This window comes from Blastocystis sp. subtype 4, assembly GCF_000743755.1.
Source record: "Blastocystis sp. subtype 4 strain WR1 chromosome Unknown seqid_0242, whole genome shotgun sequence".
In the NCBI taxonomy this organism is placed as follows: domain Eukaryota; class Bigyra; order Opalinata; family Blastocystidae; genus Blastocystis; species Blastocystis sp. subtype 4.
This window is the reverse complement of record NW_014569305.1, coordinates 1-16,310: the sequence shown is the minus strand read 5'-3', so window position 1 is coordinate 16,310 and position 16,310 is coordinate 1. Positions and strand designations below refer to the sequence as shown.

The following is a 16,310-nucleotide window of genomic DNA, read 5'->3' as shown; positions in this document are numbered from 1 at the left end:
TTAATGATGATATGAGAATGAAATGGATTGATGATTGTGAATTGATTGTTACTAGTTGTATTGAATCTCTGATTATTGCTGATCATTTCAATCCTCCTGGTATATCATCATTGATATTGAACTATTCATTGATATCATTGAAACAAATTGACATTGGAGATCGTTGTTTGATAAAAGTGAGTCGATTTGTGATTGATGGATTGAATGAATTGGAGACTATCATCATTGGAGAGAATAGCTTTTATCTGGATAAGATGAGTAGGTTCGGAAGCAAATGTTTGATAATGAATTGTGCTCAATTGAGTGAAATCCACATTGGATACAGATCATTCTGTTGGTGTGAATCATTTGAATTGAAGAATCTGTCTTCTCTCATATCCATTCAATTGGATGATTTTTCATTCTGCTTATGCCGTTCAATAGTATTTGAGGGTATGAATGAGTGACTGAGTGATGAATGAGATTTGACTAGACTTCAATCCATTACTCTTCGACGTATAGCTCTTTGTGGTGATGGTGATACTACTGAATCAAACAAATTGATAATGAGGAGTATGAGTGATAATGAATGATTGATTGATGAGATCTTCCTTCTCTATTTACATTTAAAGGATATGGTGCCAATTTCGGTTATATAGGCAAAGCGATATTAGATAGTGCTGATTGATTATTGAATTTGAATTAGACATTCCATCACTCACTGAAGATGGACTACAGATGGATAATTCATTCGATAGGGTTACAGAATTGACTAGTTCAAGTATGATGAATGAATTGATAATGATTGAGATGCTGATTCTCTTGATCAATTCATTCAACAGTATAGCAAGCTATCAAAGAATAAGAGTACCAATAAGAGCCGTACCATTCAATATTCTATAATGTCTTTCACTTAAATTCTGAGCCAGGAACACGCAATTGTACCATATGCTGATATACTTGTTTGTTCTTTATCGGTCACATCATCTTATCGCTCATCTCTTCACTCACCGACACTGAGCGATTCCTATCATTTTCTCCATCACTTTTCACTGGAGAGAAGAGAATTGCACCCGGGTGCAAAGATATGAATGATTATGCCATTCTTATCGTTTGTCATATCTTGACTCTCAATCTTTTCACAGATTGACTTGAGTTTCAACAAGTTCAGAATCGAGGGAGTATCAACAACTCCATGAATTCCCACTTCTTTTGGCAATCATTTAAAAATGGATGAACGACCTATTCCCTTTTCTGAATGCAACGAATATATTTACCGGCTTACAAAAGATGAGTTGGTTGAATTGATGAGTATTCTTACGTAATTGTACTTGAAAGTCTAGTTTTTATGCAAATTTCTTATACTACAAAGATGACCAAAGGTGAACTTATCAGTAGAATGAAGGAACGATATGTATGGTTTTGTATTAGGTTTTAGTAATAGCCTCGTGGTTTTACACTTGACCAATTAGCAGTAATCGATATATTGTGTCCTGTTTTATGTTTCAATTCATTCATAGATACACTCTATCGTATTCAGAAGATGAAATGGACAGTATATCGATTATCAGGATCTACGAGTAAGGATCCGTCATCTGTAAATCCAAAGTCGCGATAAGAATGACCTTTGATCTGTAGAGTTATATCAAGGAGTCTTACAGACGAGTTATATTCACTAATTCCTTGTGTCAATGCTATGCAGATAATTTATATCTAGCATGTTTATTCTATGGTCAAAGATGGGATTCTCTGGACTCGTGTATTGATGGTTGAACCCATTCTGGGAAAGTATGAGTTCATTCCCTCCTCACTCAACGATACCACTGTCACCTACATTGTTTGTTTAGGCAATGATTCTGATTATTAGGCTCATATGTTGGGTTCAAATTATATGTTGACTTCGCCACTTTCTCGAACTTATAGCTCCACTGTTCTGACTACCTTTTGTATGAGCATTCAACAAGCTAGTTACACTCCTCTTTCTTTATCAGGAAGTGATGTCAGTACGATTCTTTTATTCAGTGAATGGATAGAAAGTTTACTCGCTTTGGTAATGAACACTAATGCAGGTGGTTTCTCAGAGTATGTGTTAGCATATTGAATTGATCATTAGCTATCTAAATCAATTGAAAGAGAAGAGACCCTTGGAACATGGAACAATAGAATCCACTATCCCAGCACTAATGCAGAAATTAGTTATATTTTATTAGTTTCTTTATTTCTAGCCTGACAACGTTCATATTCTTGATGAGAAGGTAGTTATGGAGAATCATGTGAGGAGTGAGTCTGAATGGGGGATCGCAGATCCTCCCGCTCTTCAGCAACTCATTGTGAATGTAGGTAAATCGGAAATGGTTGATCATAGAGCAAAGTTGATGATCATCAACAAGGTGTCACTATTCCTGATATTCATATGTCGGTCGTTTTTCAGGGACCTAAGTAGGAACTTTTGTGACTTTTGTTTGTAGTGTATTGAAGGGGTTGAAGCAATTTTCTGAATATGGTTATGCTACAAAGATCCCAATACAAATATCCTACAATTTTACTTAGTTAGAATCCATCATTTCACTTGTTGAGTATCCCTCGTGATCCTAAGAATGTTGTTACCATTGGTGATCTTTCTGAAGAGGAAGATGTGAGTGATTAGAACTATTTGTAATAGTATTTTAGTTATAATTGTTTGATTAGTAGCAACTCATATAGGATTAGTGTCCCGGTCCAAAATTGGTCATCTTCACAGATTAGGATTCTAATCAACAACAATGACCGATAAATCCATTATAGACCAAGAAACAACTCAATGCATTAAAAATGAAACGCCCTTGAATCAGGAATTTCTCAGAATAATCCTAATTGAATACTGATGGAACGAAGACTGCGAATTCATATAGGAAAGCTACCAAATAGCCTTTTTGTGGGAGTTCCTGTTCCATTGGAAGTCTTTCTGATAGATGAACATGATTGTGTATATTCAGGGTATTTCCTTTCTATTTATTTAAGGAATAGAAGTGTTGGAGACTATTTCATATCTCTTCTTTATGAAAACCACACTCCTGTGACAACAACGAATGCCATCTTTGTTTGTGATATTTTGGAAACTTAACTATAGGGTGTGAATGGACAAAGTGGAAACTGTTTTGTTTCGGATCGTCAACCGATTACCTTTCTCCTAAGAGAACTTAGTTGTCAACATAGTAACAAGAAATTCGTTATTAAGGTAGAAGTGTCGAAGGGGAGAATGATTCCGTGTACTTTTAGTACACCTTTTTCGGTTGTGTATTACTGATGTTCATATTTAACATAGCAATTTCAAATTGGAAATCAAGAACTCAATTCCAAGCAACTGGTTCAAAGATGAAGGAGGAAAGAAGAATCACATCACACTCCAAGTTCAGTTGACTGTTGGAATTACCATGCTCTCTTATGTATAGAACAGTGCTGGTCTTCCTGTAACATCAGGGATGCGTGGGGGTCGTTCGATTCCTGTGGGTTTAACACTTCTCTACGATGACTTATCACCAGTTCGAGTGTCAAGTCGATCTGAGAGTGGAAGCATTCTAAAAGTGATTAGCGATCAGTCAAAAGAAATCAACGAAGCAGTAATAGTGTTCAATCTTTTTGATTTCCAGGGTTTCTGCGAATTGAATATTCGGATTGAAAGTGTATCGAAAAATCACAACAGCAAAGCCTTTGTAATTTATGTTCATCCCGACATTTCGTTATATCCTCAGAATGCAGATATTGCTGGTGATTATTCCACTAGCATTAATGTTAAATCGAAGCGAACATCCAAAAGTACGAATGAACCGGTTGAGATTGATTTCAGAGAGACAATCCAATGAGCGAGAAATGATGGAATCTTCAAGTTCAGAGTTATTTAAGCGGATCAATGCTGGAACGCCAATGGATATTTCACCTCAGATGGTTGATTCCTCCATTCGCTTCCTTTTTGACTATGCTACAAGTTGCTATTCATTACTTAATAGTATGCAGTTTCAATTAATTGGGTATTTCTCTTCTATTGTTCTCATTCCCAGACATGAAGATGTTGGAGGTGTTTCATTGGAATTACATCGTTGTCCTTCTTGCTTTACATATCGGGATAATCGACTTGAAAATAACATCGAGACGCCGCATGATCCGAAATGTGCTTTGAATGCACTATTATTGAAGTAAGAATACGTTGACTCGATTGATCACAGATGGAACAAAGCGATTGAATCCATCTCTGTCATCAGTAATGCATTCAAACAATACATCGAGACCCAAGCTCCTGCTCAAGGATTCTATCCACAGCCAAATGCACCTGTTACAGCATATCCTGTGTATCCACTGGCAACTGCCAATTCGATCCAACAAGATCCTGTTACAATGATGGAACCTCTAGAAGGCGTTCTCCCAATGCAATCGATGATTGATGAAGAAGTAGAAGCGGTGTACTTTTCACCGAGCTTTATTGTAAGAGTATTGGAGAGATTGTGAAATTAGACGGTGAATCAGTTCCCTGCTGTGAATAAAAACGATTCAATTGTCGGATATGTGGTTAAGAATATGCAGGGCAAATTCTTCCCGTGGAGTTATTGTCTTTTGGATAAGGTAGCCAAACCTATGGTTCTTGATGCCAATTTGCAGAATATGAAAGAACAGTGTCAGTGTATTAAGCGAAGCCAATTTCAAGGACTCAACTTTGATAATGCTATTACTTCGATGATTACAACGTTGTTTTCCAATCCAACAGTTTTATCATAAAAGACATGTTTCTTACAATCTCGTTTCCATATCAGAAGCCAGTATCACGATATAGAGCAAAGAATTAGGAAAAACAAGAAACACCAAATGGGCATCATCATCTTGAAGATAATTGAACTCGGAAACAGTCGAACCAACAATCCATTGGACTTAAAATAAGATCATATTAAAACATCTACCTGCACTCCAATTACTTCCATAGACAGATAAAGTTGCGAAAGGACTCTTTCCAGAATTGACATGACTCTTGAGAAAATCAAGGTGTCTATGAATAACCCGAAACAAGCGATATTACTGGAGAATCGCTTCTGAAGAGAAATACCCGCTACTCTTGTAGACATTCACAAAATTGAATTCATTTCCATCGATGTAGTGAAAACATGAAGGAAGACGAAATCCAGAAAGATCTTCTGCTAGTCCCATATCTAGAATTGAATGAATTGTGTTATCTATACTCATTGATAAACTAGAAGCTTCCGCACATCCAATCCAGTCCAAAAACCCTCCAATAACCTCCTGACGATTCTATCTAATCATCGTTTCTTAATAAATACCATCTGAGCACTAAAAAGCTGGTTCTGGATCTCTTCTTCTCGTTTAGAAGAAATTGACGAACGAATGGGCTGGATAGCGGTTGTCAATTGTTGTACCTCAACGACTGGAATTGAAACTGTCGTAGCCTTCTTCTTAGATACAGTATTAAGAATTTTTTCCACTTTGAATTCAAGCGAGAACAGAACCTCACGATTGAAGGAGAATACATCCATTGTTAAAGGGCAAATCTTTATATTACTTCATTCAAATACTATTACTTCCTGGAGACACTCACGAATCCGCTGGAGACTCTTACTGGTTGATGACAATTTGCGAAGAGGTACAATGCTCAAGTATACATTTTCGCTAATCAACCTGAAGTCTGCGTGCTTTGCAGCAATTCCCAAACGCTGATAACTTGATTTGTCCAACTTCAGAATGAGAAACTTGCCTCCAATAATCGAAAAAGAATTACAAGATGCTACTGGAGTATTTACAGTTTGAATAACCAATCCTTGAGGTGATGAAATGTAAGAGGAATAAAAAGGTTCCTATAGTTTACAAATAATACGAAAAACGCACAGTTAACAGTAACCACGAAGGTCCATGAATGCGATAATGAAAACCATATGGAGTCGACAGAATTCTATCATTAAAGGAATCTGTCTTTGTTGAGGCAAAAGAAACAAACGATTCATCATCTTCTTCATCCATGAAACTACTCATGAAACAACCAAATAATACGTTCTCTAACCGTTTGACAGGCTCAATTTTCTTCTCACCACGTTGAACGAAGGGAAGGCAACTCATGAGTTCAACGTTAAAGGGATGACTATCAAGAATTTTCATAATCTTATCATTGTCTTGTGGTCCGAATGGTCCTCGTACCGATATCTTCCCTATTAGTCTCATACACAAGTTTTAATGAAACTGTCGACAGCGAATGAAGCAGAATGATTCACGAGTCTCTGTTTGTGATCATCTTTTGCCTTTGTACTGGGATTCAATATGTGGAGATTGCTCGTAGCATCGATCCCATTGATGTGTCATCCAGTTCGATGAATGAATCCTTTGTAGTACACACGGATGACGTCCCTTTTGAAAAAATCCTTCTTCCCGTGAGAGTTACAGATTGAAGTGATTTCTAGTTTTCGTTTCGTTTTTATGACAAGCAGGTGCATGCAGTATGGATTACGCCTAATGGGTATATTTCTCTTAAACCTGGATTTCCATGTCATTCCTATTTCTCCGAAGATGGTTGTACGATTAAGACGTACCACTATGAAGCTTTTATTGCTCCATATCTCTGTGATCTAGTAGGTGATTCTGGGATTGACTCACTTCCAGTATCCTATATCTTCTAGTGTTGCATCGATTCGGTATCGTATTGAGCCCCATCGGTTGATCGTTGTTTGGGAGAATGTATATAACAGTCGTTACACGAATCTAACTTCGTTCATGGTTGTAATTCATGAAAGTGGCTCTATTGTCTTTTGTTATAAGCAGTTTTCGTATCCTTTTGTGGGGAGTGGTTTGGTGGGTATTCGTCCCTTTTATCGCTATTCCAACTATAGCACACGTTCAACCTATCTCTCATCTGGAGAAGATGATTGGTACCTCTGAATCTTCCATTTGACTCCAAGGGACACTTCATTAATGGGAAACTACCTTCCAGCTTCGCATTTTGCTACGATTTACCGCAAACAACAGTCCAGTCAAACTTTCATTTTCAACGATGTTGCATACTTCTTCTTGGCTCCAACAGAATTGTGTGTAACTCCCTCTACTGTCCTTCAGAATATCCCTACCAACATCACTGTCTCCTTCTCTTGGCTGGACCCTCAGCTACCTGTGGAGTATCTTCGCTGTGAATTTGGAGCCATTACTGCCACTTCTGTTATGTATGTATGAATGAATGATTTCACCTCCAGACGAATCTCTTCTTCTCAACTTCTCTGCGTCACACCTAACTTCACTGACATTTTTTCAGGGTCTCGGTTGTATTCAGTAACTCTCTCGTTCGTATCCGACTTGACTGTTACTCATAGTGTCTTCTCTCCACTTCTTTCCTCATGGTCAAACATTCGAACCACTTCTGATTCCTTCATTCGAGTCTATGCAATAGGATCGACGATCCCTACCATCAATCCGGATGCTTGTGAAGAGAATGGTTCTTGTGATTTGTGTGGAATATGTATCCATAACAGTACTCAAGAAGAGTCAAATCAGTGTGTTGGAGTTGATGGGGTTGTTTATGGTCAACCTAAGAATGAGTGTTCCATTGATGAGGTACAGTTATCGTCTTCTCTTAAATTCAGATTCGTGATAAGAATGGTGTTTGTTGTCTCCCTGTCAATATTGATTGTGAAGGGACATGTAATGGAACTATGGTGGCTGGGTACAGTTGGAATTCTTTTTCTTACATTTGTTGTTCTCGTGAAGTACTTATGTTTCTGAATGGATCAGTAATAGGAACTGGATTGTATGAATATTTGTTCAGGGTTTGCAGTACTTGATGATTGTGGTGTTTGTAGTGGAGGTACTTCAGGTATTCTTCTTCTATATTATTCATTATAGGTCATATTGCGAATTCTGACAAAAATTGTGAAGGAGTGTGTTTTGGATCTAATACTGAAGGATGTTCTATAGTGATGGAAGTCTCTCAATCTGTATTCAACTTTACCATGGGTGTAACAAATGGTGACTTCACAGATTCAATGATTGCTATGTTTAACAATACAAGTGAGATCTTCATGCATTCATCATTCTTAGGTTCCTATGAGGCTATATTGGATTCTCAAGCCCCAGCATTACTTAACAACGGAGTATTCCCTTCTCTTACTATTTCGTATTTCCTCCTGAATCAAACCCAACATATTTCTATCGATCTCTCAAGATATACCATCCCTCCTCATTCTGCTTTCTATGCTTCTATTACTGCAAGTAGCGAAGAATTAATATCACGAATCACTCCTCAACTCCAGCATCGGAAACAGCAATCATTGAAAGTGAGATTCTTTCCTTGAATTCATTATAGCTCATGTTTACACCGGTGAATCACGATCCTAGCAAGGGATATTCCATCAATCTTGTGTTCAATTTCGATATCAAGGGTTGTGAACTAGTTTCTTCAGATCGAATTTGCTCTCTTCTTCCTCATTGCTTTAGCTGCTTCTACTCAATTGGTATGAGTTGTGTCATTAATTCATTGATAGACTCTTCTTTGAAGACCAAATGGTTTGCAACCTCCTTATTATCATCGAAACCAAACTCTCTTCAGCATTATCCTAGTGAAACAACTCTGTATATGGGTTGTACTCATGGGGACGAAGTTTCATCGTGTGCATATTACTATGACGATGCAAACCGAATCCAACAAAATGTATTTGCAATAAGAGTCAATCAAGAGTATGGAGCGATGTTTAGCTTAGTTTGCGCCTTTGTTCTCCTAGTGATGACAGTTGTTGTTGTTATTGATCTTATTCAAATCCATATGACGAAGTGCTTTTTCATGGAATTGTCTGCCTTATCCTCCTAAATTGTTCTTTGGTTCTAATGCATTATGTAAAATATGTTAGGAAATCGAATATCATGTTTGTTCTAGAAGTATGGAAATCACTTTATAGTTCATACAAATTCCAATGGAGTTTGAAGATCTGGGAAAACATTGTGCGTATTGCCGACAAAAGGATATTCTTCCCTTTCGATGTAACTGTTGTAATGAATACTACTGTCTGGAACATATACAACGAGATGCTCATAAATGTCCAAAGGCAAATGCTAACGATAATACTGTCATTATATGTTCGAAATGTGATCAACCTATTCAGTTACTTCCAGATGTTGATACAAGCATCCTAGTATGTGCTATTCGTTCCAAATTCCTTATAGGTGGAAGAACATATACGATTTAACTGTAATCCGCGTCTGAAAAAGACTGTCCGTCGTTGTCCTGTACCTGGATGCAAAGAGAAGCTTTCTCTTGTCAATGTATATAAATGTGAAGCTTGTGGGAAGGAGTTTTGTCTCCGTCATCGCTATAAAGAAGACCATGATTGTCATCCTCCGGTGACACTAACATGGAAAGATAAATTTTTGGCTTCGTTTCGCGAACGCATGTTGAAGGTACAACGGTATGGTATTTGTTGTAAACACATTCAAAGAGTGGCATTTTTAGCAAAATCAATTCCTCTCTTAGCCTGTTTTAATAACGAAGGGATTGCCGCAGATAACTCGCTCTTTTCGAAACTAGTCAATCGAGTTGGTAATGGAATTGGCTCCTCCACACCATTAATGCCAAGTCGTAAAAGCGATGAAAAGTACTTGCATTCTCGGAAATCTTGTCGAACGAAGCCTGGCTCAATCACATTCTTCTCTCCATCCATCGCTCGTAATGCAGAAGCCGTAAAAGTTGCAGCAGCATACGCCATGGCCAAAGTGGCTGAACCTCCTCCTTCTTTTGCAACTACTACTTCGTCTCCTGCATACTGAATTCGTTTTGTGATCCCAGGAACATCAATCTCAGAAATGAGACCCGATTGCAATTGTGACAATAGGGGAATAATAGTTGTTCCTGCGTGACCTCCGACAACAGGCACATTACAGAAATCAGGTGAAATTCCTAGAGCTTCTCCTACAAAGGTTGATGCCCGAATCGTATCCAGAATGGTCAGTCCAATTAATCTATTTCCTGCATCAATTCCCTTCCGTCTGAATACTTCATCATACAAGGGAATGAGGGAGTTGATGGGATTCGTGATTAACAGAATCATTGCATCTGGGCAGTAATCTGCACAGTAACTAGCTAATTTCACAGATATCTGTGCATTACATGCAAACAGGTCATCTCGAGTCATTCCAGGCTTTCGAGGAACACCCGCAGGAATAATAACGATATTACTTCCATCTAGAATTTTAGGCAGGTTGGATTCTCCTCGCAGTCCCACAACCTCACAGGGAGTATTAATGTGAGACAAATCAACAGCAACACCTGGAGGTCGATGCAAATCATAAAGGGAAAGATTCTTAATATAACGATTCATCTTCAGGAGAAGAGAAAGAGGCTGTCCGATCCCACCTGAGGCACCAATAACGGCAACCTTTGCTCCCTAATGAATATTGTATTTAATAGCACATCTACCTTGAAAGAATGAGAAAATGATCGACAGAAAACAGTAAAAGACATAGAAAGAAGTGATGATATTATACAACTATATCCTTCACGAAGGATCTGTCCTAGGGATTACCCCAAGGTTGCAACATCATTCTAAGGAACGAACAATCTGCACTGGTGAATTTAGGGGATACACACATCTTATAACACTAGATCGCTATTATTCCATTTCTAAATTGCATTGGAGAACTGATAGCGATACAGAAGAAAAGGTGGGAATAATCATGAGTTCGAATAGGAGTTGTTATTCATTTCTAAAGGTACAGCTCGATTATATTTCAATGGACAAGTATATTAGAAGCAAGAAAGAGGGTCGAAAGGAGAGAAAGACACTGAAACCCTCCTCATCGAAACAGCAGAATATGCTATTGAAACCTACATCCCTATTCAAGAAACAACCTGCAAGCAATAGCATGCATTGGGAGTAATGACATCGCTTCATAGTGACTAGTAGGAAAACTGATGAATGGAAAAAGTTTATCAATGGGTATATCAAGAGTAGACCATGGTTATATCGTCAACTGTAGATAGTAAACCAGTCATATCAGCCCTTTTCGCCGGATATTCGTTCTATTTCGATGGATTCCTCGGCGAGAAAACGAGATTAGAACTTGTAGAATTGGTAAGAACCCATGGAGGTGATGTTGAGCACTTCTATTCCGCTTCCAATGTCAGTATCATTATTGCCAAGAATCTATGTTTCTCAAAAGAACAGCATTTTCTCAAAGTACTGCACTGAGTGGTTGTATTGAATAGAATTCAAAAGCACGAATAATTGATCCCCAATGGATTATTGACTCAATCGAAAAGAAGAAACTTCAGTCTTTTACAAAGTATACCATTTTAAGAGATCCTACTTCATGCATTGATAAATATCTTTCTGGTTCATCCTTGAATGTTTCTTCCAAGTATTCGTTATAAACAGAATCATTTGTGCTGTTTTCACAAGGCGGGCGATAATGAGTCTATTCAAGAGTTTATTGTGTACTTATTGTTTCAATACTAGAATTCACAGCTGATTCGGAAGATGACGTTTATACCATTCCAGATGCTGAAGCTGCTGTATCTCGTACTGTAGATGAAGAAGAAAAGGAAAGTCCCACTATTCCTCCAGTTGCAAGTAACGAAGAGGAAGAGAATCAACAGACGGAGGATAAACCGACAGGTCAGAAGAAGAGGAATCGAACTCCTGGTTTGGTTTCATTTATTGAGTGATCTTGTAGAAGCCTTGGCTAAGAAGAAGGAGAAGTTTGCAGAACTGAAAGTAGTGTTGTGAATAACCGGTTTACTCTAGAGACGCCGTAAAGAACGAAATGAGCTGAACAAGATCGTCTTTGATCCTGAGAAAATGTCCCCGATGGAGCAAGCAGCTTATTTCTGGTCATTTGTTGTGATGGAAAATGCAGATAACCGGTTTACCGAGTATGGAATAGAATTTCCTTTTGTGGAGGATTATCTTCAGTCCTTTGCTCTCCCTCATTCTGATGATATGCTAGTTCGTCGAATTAAAGAGGTCAATCCTGATTGGAAGCGTCAATACGTCCAGAAACGAAAGGATGCAAAGAATGGAAGGTACTTTTATCATATGAGATATCATGTAGTCCCTTGGTTCTCATCTTCTGTATGTCTGCAATACGTTGTACTGAACTCCTCAAGTCGATTTGGTATTTATATATTATGTAGACATTTGTCGTCGTTTGGTATTTTTATTCCAAAGTTGTTTAGTAAACATCTGAAGATGGATGAGCAGGTAGGGAAGAGAAATAGGGGTAAACAATAGAAGAAAGCATTGCAGCGGTATACACCAATAGCAGTTGGTGTTCCTAATCGTATTTGGAAGTTGGCTGAAGAGGGAGCCCTTGATCTATCGAATGTAACAACCATAATTATCGATACAAAAGAGTATAAATTGAATTTCAAGTGAATGATAGGAATGACACGAAGTTGAATGTTCTTGGATTGAAGTATACTCGAGAGGATTTAGTCCAAGTATATATGAAATACTTGCACAATGGAGTGATCCACAATACTACCAAAGTAGTGTTATGGTAACACCAACGTCTTTTCTCTTGTTTGTTCACAGGATCCTTTTTCAATGAGGTATTTCTTTCTCGTTGCAATTTTATTGGTTCTTTCTGTCTGTTCTTCACATTTAAACGAAGAGAATCCTGTTCATTTCTATTGTCGAGTTTGCGGATCCGTAATCACTAATCTTACAAATATTGTTGAACGACATGCAGTGGGAGCCGATTCTATGAGTATTCTGGGTAAACAAAAAGGAGATGTCAAGATACCGATTGAATCATTCGACTCATCCGTACTTCTTATTGTCAGGAAGAGTAACTTGTAGAAAGTGTGGAAGGGAAAACGACTTTTGTATGTAGACAACATTGCGAACGAAACAACCATTGCAAACGAAAAGCAGAAGTGTCCTCATTTCCCTGAATATCAATTTTCGTTTGTAGTATGTGATGTCTGCAAAAGTCACTTGGGTTACTATGTGCAGAAGCAAATTGAAGAAGAGGAGTTCGGAGAAGATGACAGTCCCGAAGATTTTGAGGATTATGATGAAGATGAAATTGCTGACATGTTTCCGATTCCTCGTGAAGAAATGGATGAACATCTAAACGAAATATTTGCTTCTTCTCCAATTCCGACACGTACTACAGGTTATTGGAGTTATCGATATCGCCACAAAGATGTCATCGAGCAATATCACTCAAAAATGGCTGGTGTTCCAAATGATCTTGAGTTGGTGTGGAGTTTAGGTTCATATGATGAGGAAAGGAGTGGCTTTTATGCTTTAGATATGTCAGTAACCCCTCCAAAGCCATACTACTACTTAACATATAGCAACGGTCAGATGTGTGATGAGACACAATTACCCAGACAGACAGAGGTCCGATTTGAGTCTTGTGATGTCCGAATGGTAGAAGAGAGGATGATGAGTTAGTTGTAGCCAGTTCAGTTTCGTTCTGTGGAAGAAGTATCAATCTGCAAATATATAGTTCGACTGTGCTTGCCTTCGTTGGAGAAGCCCAAGTCTTTGATCCGAAAAGAGGGTTTCTTCGCTTTATCCATGGATTCTGTCATTCCTAGTTCCGATGAACAACTCAATGACCTTTTAGACCGAGATGTATATCAAAATACCTTTCATTTGTATTTGTGTTTGTAACAAATCTCATTCTATTTCTGTCTATATCGTTCACGATTCTTCTTCAGTTTTGTTATATAGTTTACATTTAACGCTCCTCGATAATACCCTTCCAATTACAATTAAGATGAAAATCCTACGGAATGTATAATGAGAATACATTAACGAAGCATGATGTCCATCAATGTTGGTGAAGTACTTCAGATTCCAGTATTTGTCAGATGCTCCTAAACGATCTCGAATCTCACGACTGAGGTAATTATCGTATCCAAGATGAATTCCTCGAACTAGTAATCAAACTCATCTTTCTTTCATACCAGCATACGATGTATCGATCAAATGCCCTTTGGTTTTCCATCGATTCCGAGTATACTTCAAATCCTCCGTAGTCACAGGAGATTGATGAGGAATCCATAACAAATAGTTATCAACTTTCTTTCTTCCAATAACTACGGGCTTGTAATCAGAGAAGTTGAAATATCGTGAAAAGATGAAGTAATCCTATTCATAATACCATCACTCTTCATCTACAGCAGAGTGGCCATGTCGTAAGGCTTTCACTTGTCTTGATAGGTTTCTCAAATACTTGGTATATGCTACTAAGTCTGTTGCGATAAGTTTATCATAACTGGGTACTTCACTCACACGACCAGCAATTTCATGCTAAACAATCAATCTCTGATCCAATCATTACTCGTAAGTTGATATTTCCTTGTTCTGCATTCAATCTACACAGTTCTAATAGTTCGAAGAGATTCACAGATACAAGGATATCACTGTTGATATAACCATAATACTCACTATCAAACAGTTCTACAGCCTTCGTATACATAGCCCCAACAATTGGCATATGATAACGATTCACTCTATATTACAAAGATAAAGAGAAACTACGGGAAATCTGAGATTACTTGAATATGGAGTTTAGTGGCAGCATTCCGAATGGATGGTGTGTGTGTGAAGACAATCCCTTTAAAATTGAATTCGCGTTGAAATAAGTCAAACATTTGCAGAATATTCAGAACTTTCAACTCTGGGTAAAACTAAAATCAAAGCTAGTTTGGTAGTCATACGTGGGAAGCATCTGCTGTAGTGAAGAGAACAAGAGATAGACGACCAGTAGATGATGGAGGAGGAGGAATGGCTGGAATGGTCAGATCTAGAACCACATTTTGAACAGATGAACCTTTCTTGCTGAATACGAATCGTGATCCGAATTTAGGTCGAGTACTTTTTGCTTTTCGCTTTGATTTGACAGGCTTTGTAGTATTCTTCTGCGATTTACTGGATGGGTCTTTTGTTGACAGGTTCATTGAATCGACTTTGGAAGGAGTAGGATCTTCAGATTGATCCGAAGTCTCTATATTAGATTCTTCAGTAGTCTGTTCAGAAGCATCCGTAGTTTTTCCAGAAGTCTGTTCATCATCCTGTTCAGTAGTCTCATCGGTAGTTTGATCAGGAGTGTTATCATCCTCTTCTTCAGATTGTTCAGAAGTCTCTTTATCCAGTTTATCAGTTCGTTCAAGGGCCTCTCCACTAGTCTGTTCAGAGACCTCATCCTCCTCGATAACCTTATCATCATCCCGATTATCAGCTTTGTCTGTAGTTTGTTCAGAAGCCCTTTCACTAGTCTGCTTAGAAGACTCATCCTCCTTGATAACCTCTTCATCCTTCTGCTTATCAGTATCAGCAGCAGTTTGTTCAGAAACTTTATCATCTCTTTCCGTAGCCTCTTCTGCAGTTTGCTCATTGACAAAGTTCGTGTTCTGTTTTCCCACATGTTGATTTGAATCCTCTACTTCCTCACCTCGCTTAGCCAGATCCTCCACAACAGACATAGTTCCATTTGGCTGGTCTGAATCCACTACTTGTTCAGCTAAAGCTGAACTATCGTTTACATCTTCAGATACAGAAGATGAAGCAGAAATCGTGGGCTCGACTCCAGTCAGTTTATTCAGCTCGCTGGTATCAGTTACCAACGTTGAATTGAATTTCGTGATCCACATTGACTCAGCACTGCGTATTACTTGTTCAAGCTTTTCTTTTTTTCCATTCGGGTTAACAACAACATTAGCGTTGTTACCAATAGATTGAAATACAGTTGGATTGGGTAAAGGAAACTCATCTACTCTAAAAGACGAGAAATTCTGCGAGGAGCTATATCTACTCTAGAAATGATATCTACTCTACTAAAAATCACCTGATAAAAGAGTGTCAACACGTATAAGCAACAAATAAGACACAGTCCTCTCAATAAACTCATTACAGGTAGTAAATACTATCAATGAGTTCAATTTGAGAAATAAAGATGGAATTAAAGATCATTCTGACCACGATGTCGTGTTATATTTCGTACCAGTCTCTCGATCCCTCCTTAGTTTTTGATATACTATTTCAAATCAGTCAACGCCTCTATTCCATAATACCAATAATTGAAGTATTAGGCCCTATTTAGGTATAATTAGCTTTTTATTTAGGGCCCTTCATTTGATTGACCTAATTGTTTTCTTGGTCAATTGGTTGTTAGAATAGTTGTGTCTCAAAATGGCTATTGGTATGTTTGTGACTGACTGGAGCATTTGAAGTCATCCTAGATAATAAATTTCCATTCGAATGTTATTCTAACCGATTTTGTAGGCAAGACTCAGAAGAAGATCAACAAGAAGGGAAAGGGAAAGAAGGTGATCGATACAATGGCAAAGAAGGAGTGGTACGATGTTC

At 38.0% G+C, this 16,310-nt stretch overlaps 9 protein-coding genes across 9 annotated transcripts; 6 read left to right on the top strand and 3 right to left on the bottom strand.

Annotated features, from left to right (window-relative positions):
• Window positions 1-1,351: 1,351 nt before the first annotated feature.
• Window positions 1,352-2,626, top strand: JH06_3575 (hypothetical protein; the record flags this gene model as incomplete). Its single annotated transcript, XM_014670685.1, has 11 exons — window positions 1,352-1,393; window positions 1,424-1,587; window positions 1,618-1,666; window positions 1,697-1,816; window positions 1,847-1,982; window positions 2,013-2,061; window positions 2,093-2,174; window positions 2,205-2,315; window positions 2,345-2,418; window positions 2,448-2,528; window positions 2,557-2,626. 11 exons carry the CDS (start codon window positions 1,352-1,354, stop codon window positions 2,624-2,626), a joined length of 978 nt encoding a protein of 325 aa, XP_014526171.1.
• An 814-nt stretch (window positions 2,627-3,440) lies between these two features.
• Window positions 3,441-3,821, top strand: JH06_3574 (hypothetical protein; the record flags this gene model as incomplete). Its single annotated transcript, XM_014670684.1, has 2 exons — window positions 3,441-3,578; window positions 3,609-3,821. The coding sequence occupies 2 exons, from the start codon at window positions 3,441-3,443 to the stop codon at window positions 3,819-3,821; spliced, it is 351 nt and encodes a 116-aa protein (XP_014526170.1).
• A 919-nt stretch (window positions 3,822-4,740) lies between these two features.
• On the bottom strand, window positions 4,741-6,072 carry JH06_3573 (hypothetical protein; the record flags this gene model as incomplete). Its single annotated transcript, XM_014670683.1, has 8 exons — window positions 4,741-4,877; window positions 4,908-4,993; window positions 5,024-5,153; window positions 5,184-5,253; window positions 5,283-5,510; window positions 5,541-5,813; window positions 5,845-5,980; window positions 6,017-6,072. The coding sequence occupies 8 exons, from the start codon at window positions 6,070-6,072 to the stop codon at window positions 4,741-4,743; spliced, it is 1,116 nt and encodes a 371-aa protein (XP_014526169.1).
• A 143-nt stretch (window positions 6,073-6,215) lies between these two features.
• On the top strand, window positions 6,216-8,800 carry JH06_3572 (hypothetical protein; the record flags this gene model as incomplete). The annotated part of the gene is made up of 11 exons (XM_014670682.1): window positions 6,216-6,380; window positions 6,411-6,578; window positions 6,610-6,875; window positions 6,906-7,163; window positions 7,194-7,551; window positions 7,581-7,703; window positions 7,735-7,810; window positions 7,840-8,004; window positions 8,035-8,270; window positions 8,300-8,447; window positions 8,478-8,800. 11 exons carry the CDS (start codon window positions 6,216-6,218, stop codon window positions 8,798-8,800), a joined length of 2,286 nt encoding a protein of 761 aa, XP_014526168.1.
• Window positions 8,801-8,903: 103 nt separating this feature from the next.
• JH06_3571 (hypothetical protein) lies at window positions 8,904-9,753 on the top strand (the record flags this gene model as incomplete). The annotated part of the gene is made up of 3 exons (XM_014670681.1): window positions 8,904-9,122; window positions 9,154-9,395; window positions 9,426-9,753. The coding sequence occupies 3 exons, from the start codon at window positions 8,904-8,906 to the stop codon at window positions 9,751-9,753; spliced, it is 789 nt and encodes a 262-aa protein (XP_014526167.1).
• Window positions 9,420-10,447, bottom strand: JH06_3570 (malate mitochondrial; the record flags this gene model as incomplete). Its single annotated transcript, XM_014670680.1, has 2 exons — window positions 9,420-10,370; window positions 10,403-10,447. The coding sequence occupies 2 exons, from the start codon at window positions 10,445-10,447 to the stop codon at window positions 9,420-9,422; spliced, it is 996 nt and encodes a 331-aa protein (XP_014526166.1).
• Window positions 10,448-10,897: 450 nt separating this feature from the next.
• On the top strand, window positions 10,898-11,356 carry JH06_3569 (hypothetical protein; the record flags this gene model as incomplete). The annotated part of the gene is made up of 3 exons (XM_014670679.1): window positions 10,898-10,922; window positions 10,963-11,162; window positions 11,192-11,356. The coding sequence occupies 3 exons, from the start codon at window positions 10,898-10,900 to the stop codon at window positions 11,354-11,356; spliced, it is 390 nt and encodes a 129-aa protein (XP_014526165.1).
• Window positions 11,357-11,394: 38 nt separating this feature from the next.
• Window positions 11,395-13,610, top strand: JH06_3568 (hypothetical protein; the record flags this gene model as incomplete). The annotated part of the gene is made up of 11 exons (XM_014670678.1): window positions 11,395-11,428; window positions 11,451-11,627; window positions 11,659-11,699; window positions 11,730-12,007; window positions 12,037-12,090; window positions 12,119-12,185; window positions 12,216-12,337; window positions 12,367-12,472; window positions 12,519-12,752; window positions 12,786-13,364; window positions 13,395-13,610. The coding sequence occupies 11 exons, from the start codon at window positions 11,395-11,397 to the stop codon at window positions 13,608-13,610; spliced, it is 1,908 nt and encodes a 635-aa protein (XP_014526164.1).
• Window positions 13,611-13,621: 11 nt separating this feature from the next.
• On the bottom strand, window positions 13,622-15,914 carry JH06_3567 (glycosyl transferase; the record flags this gene model as incomplete). Its single annotated transcript, XM_014670677.1, has 8 exons — window positions 13,622-13,698; window positions 13,730-13,876; window positions 13,907-14,090; window positions 14,121-14,252; window positions 14,284-14,455; window positions 14,484-14,632; window positions 14,663-15,752; window positions 15,856-15,914. The coding sequence occupies 8 exons, from the start codon at window positions 15,912-15,914 to the stop codon at window positions 13,622-13,624; spliced, it is 2,010 nt and encodes a 669-aa protein (XP_014526163.1).
• Window positions 15,915-16,310: the final 396 nt, after the last annotated feature.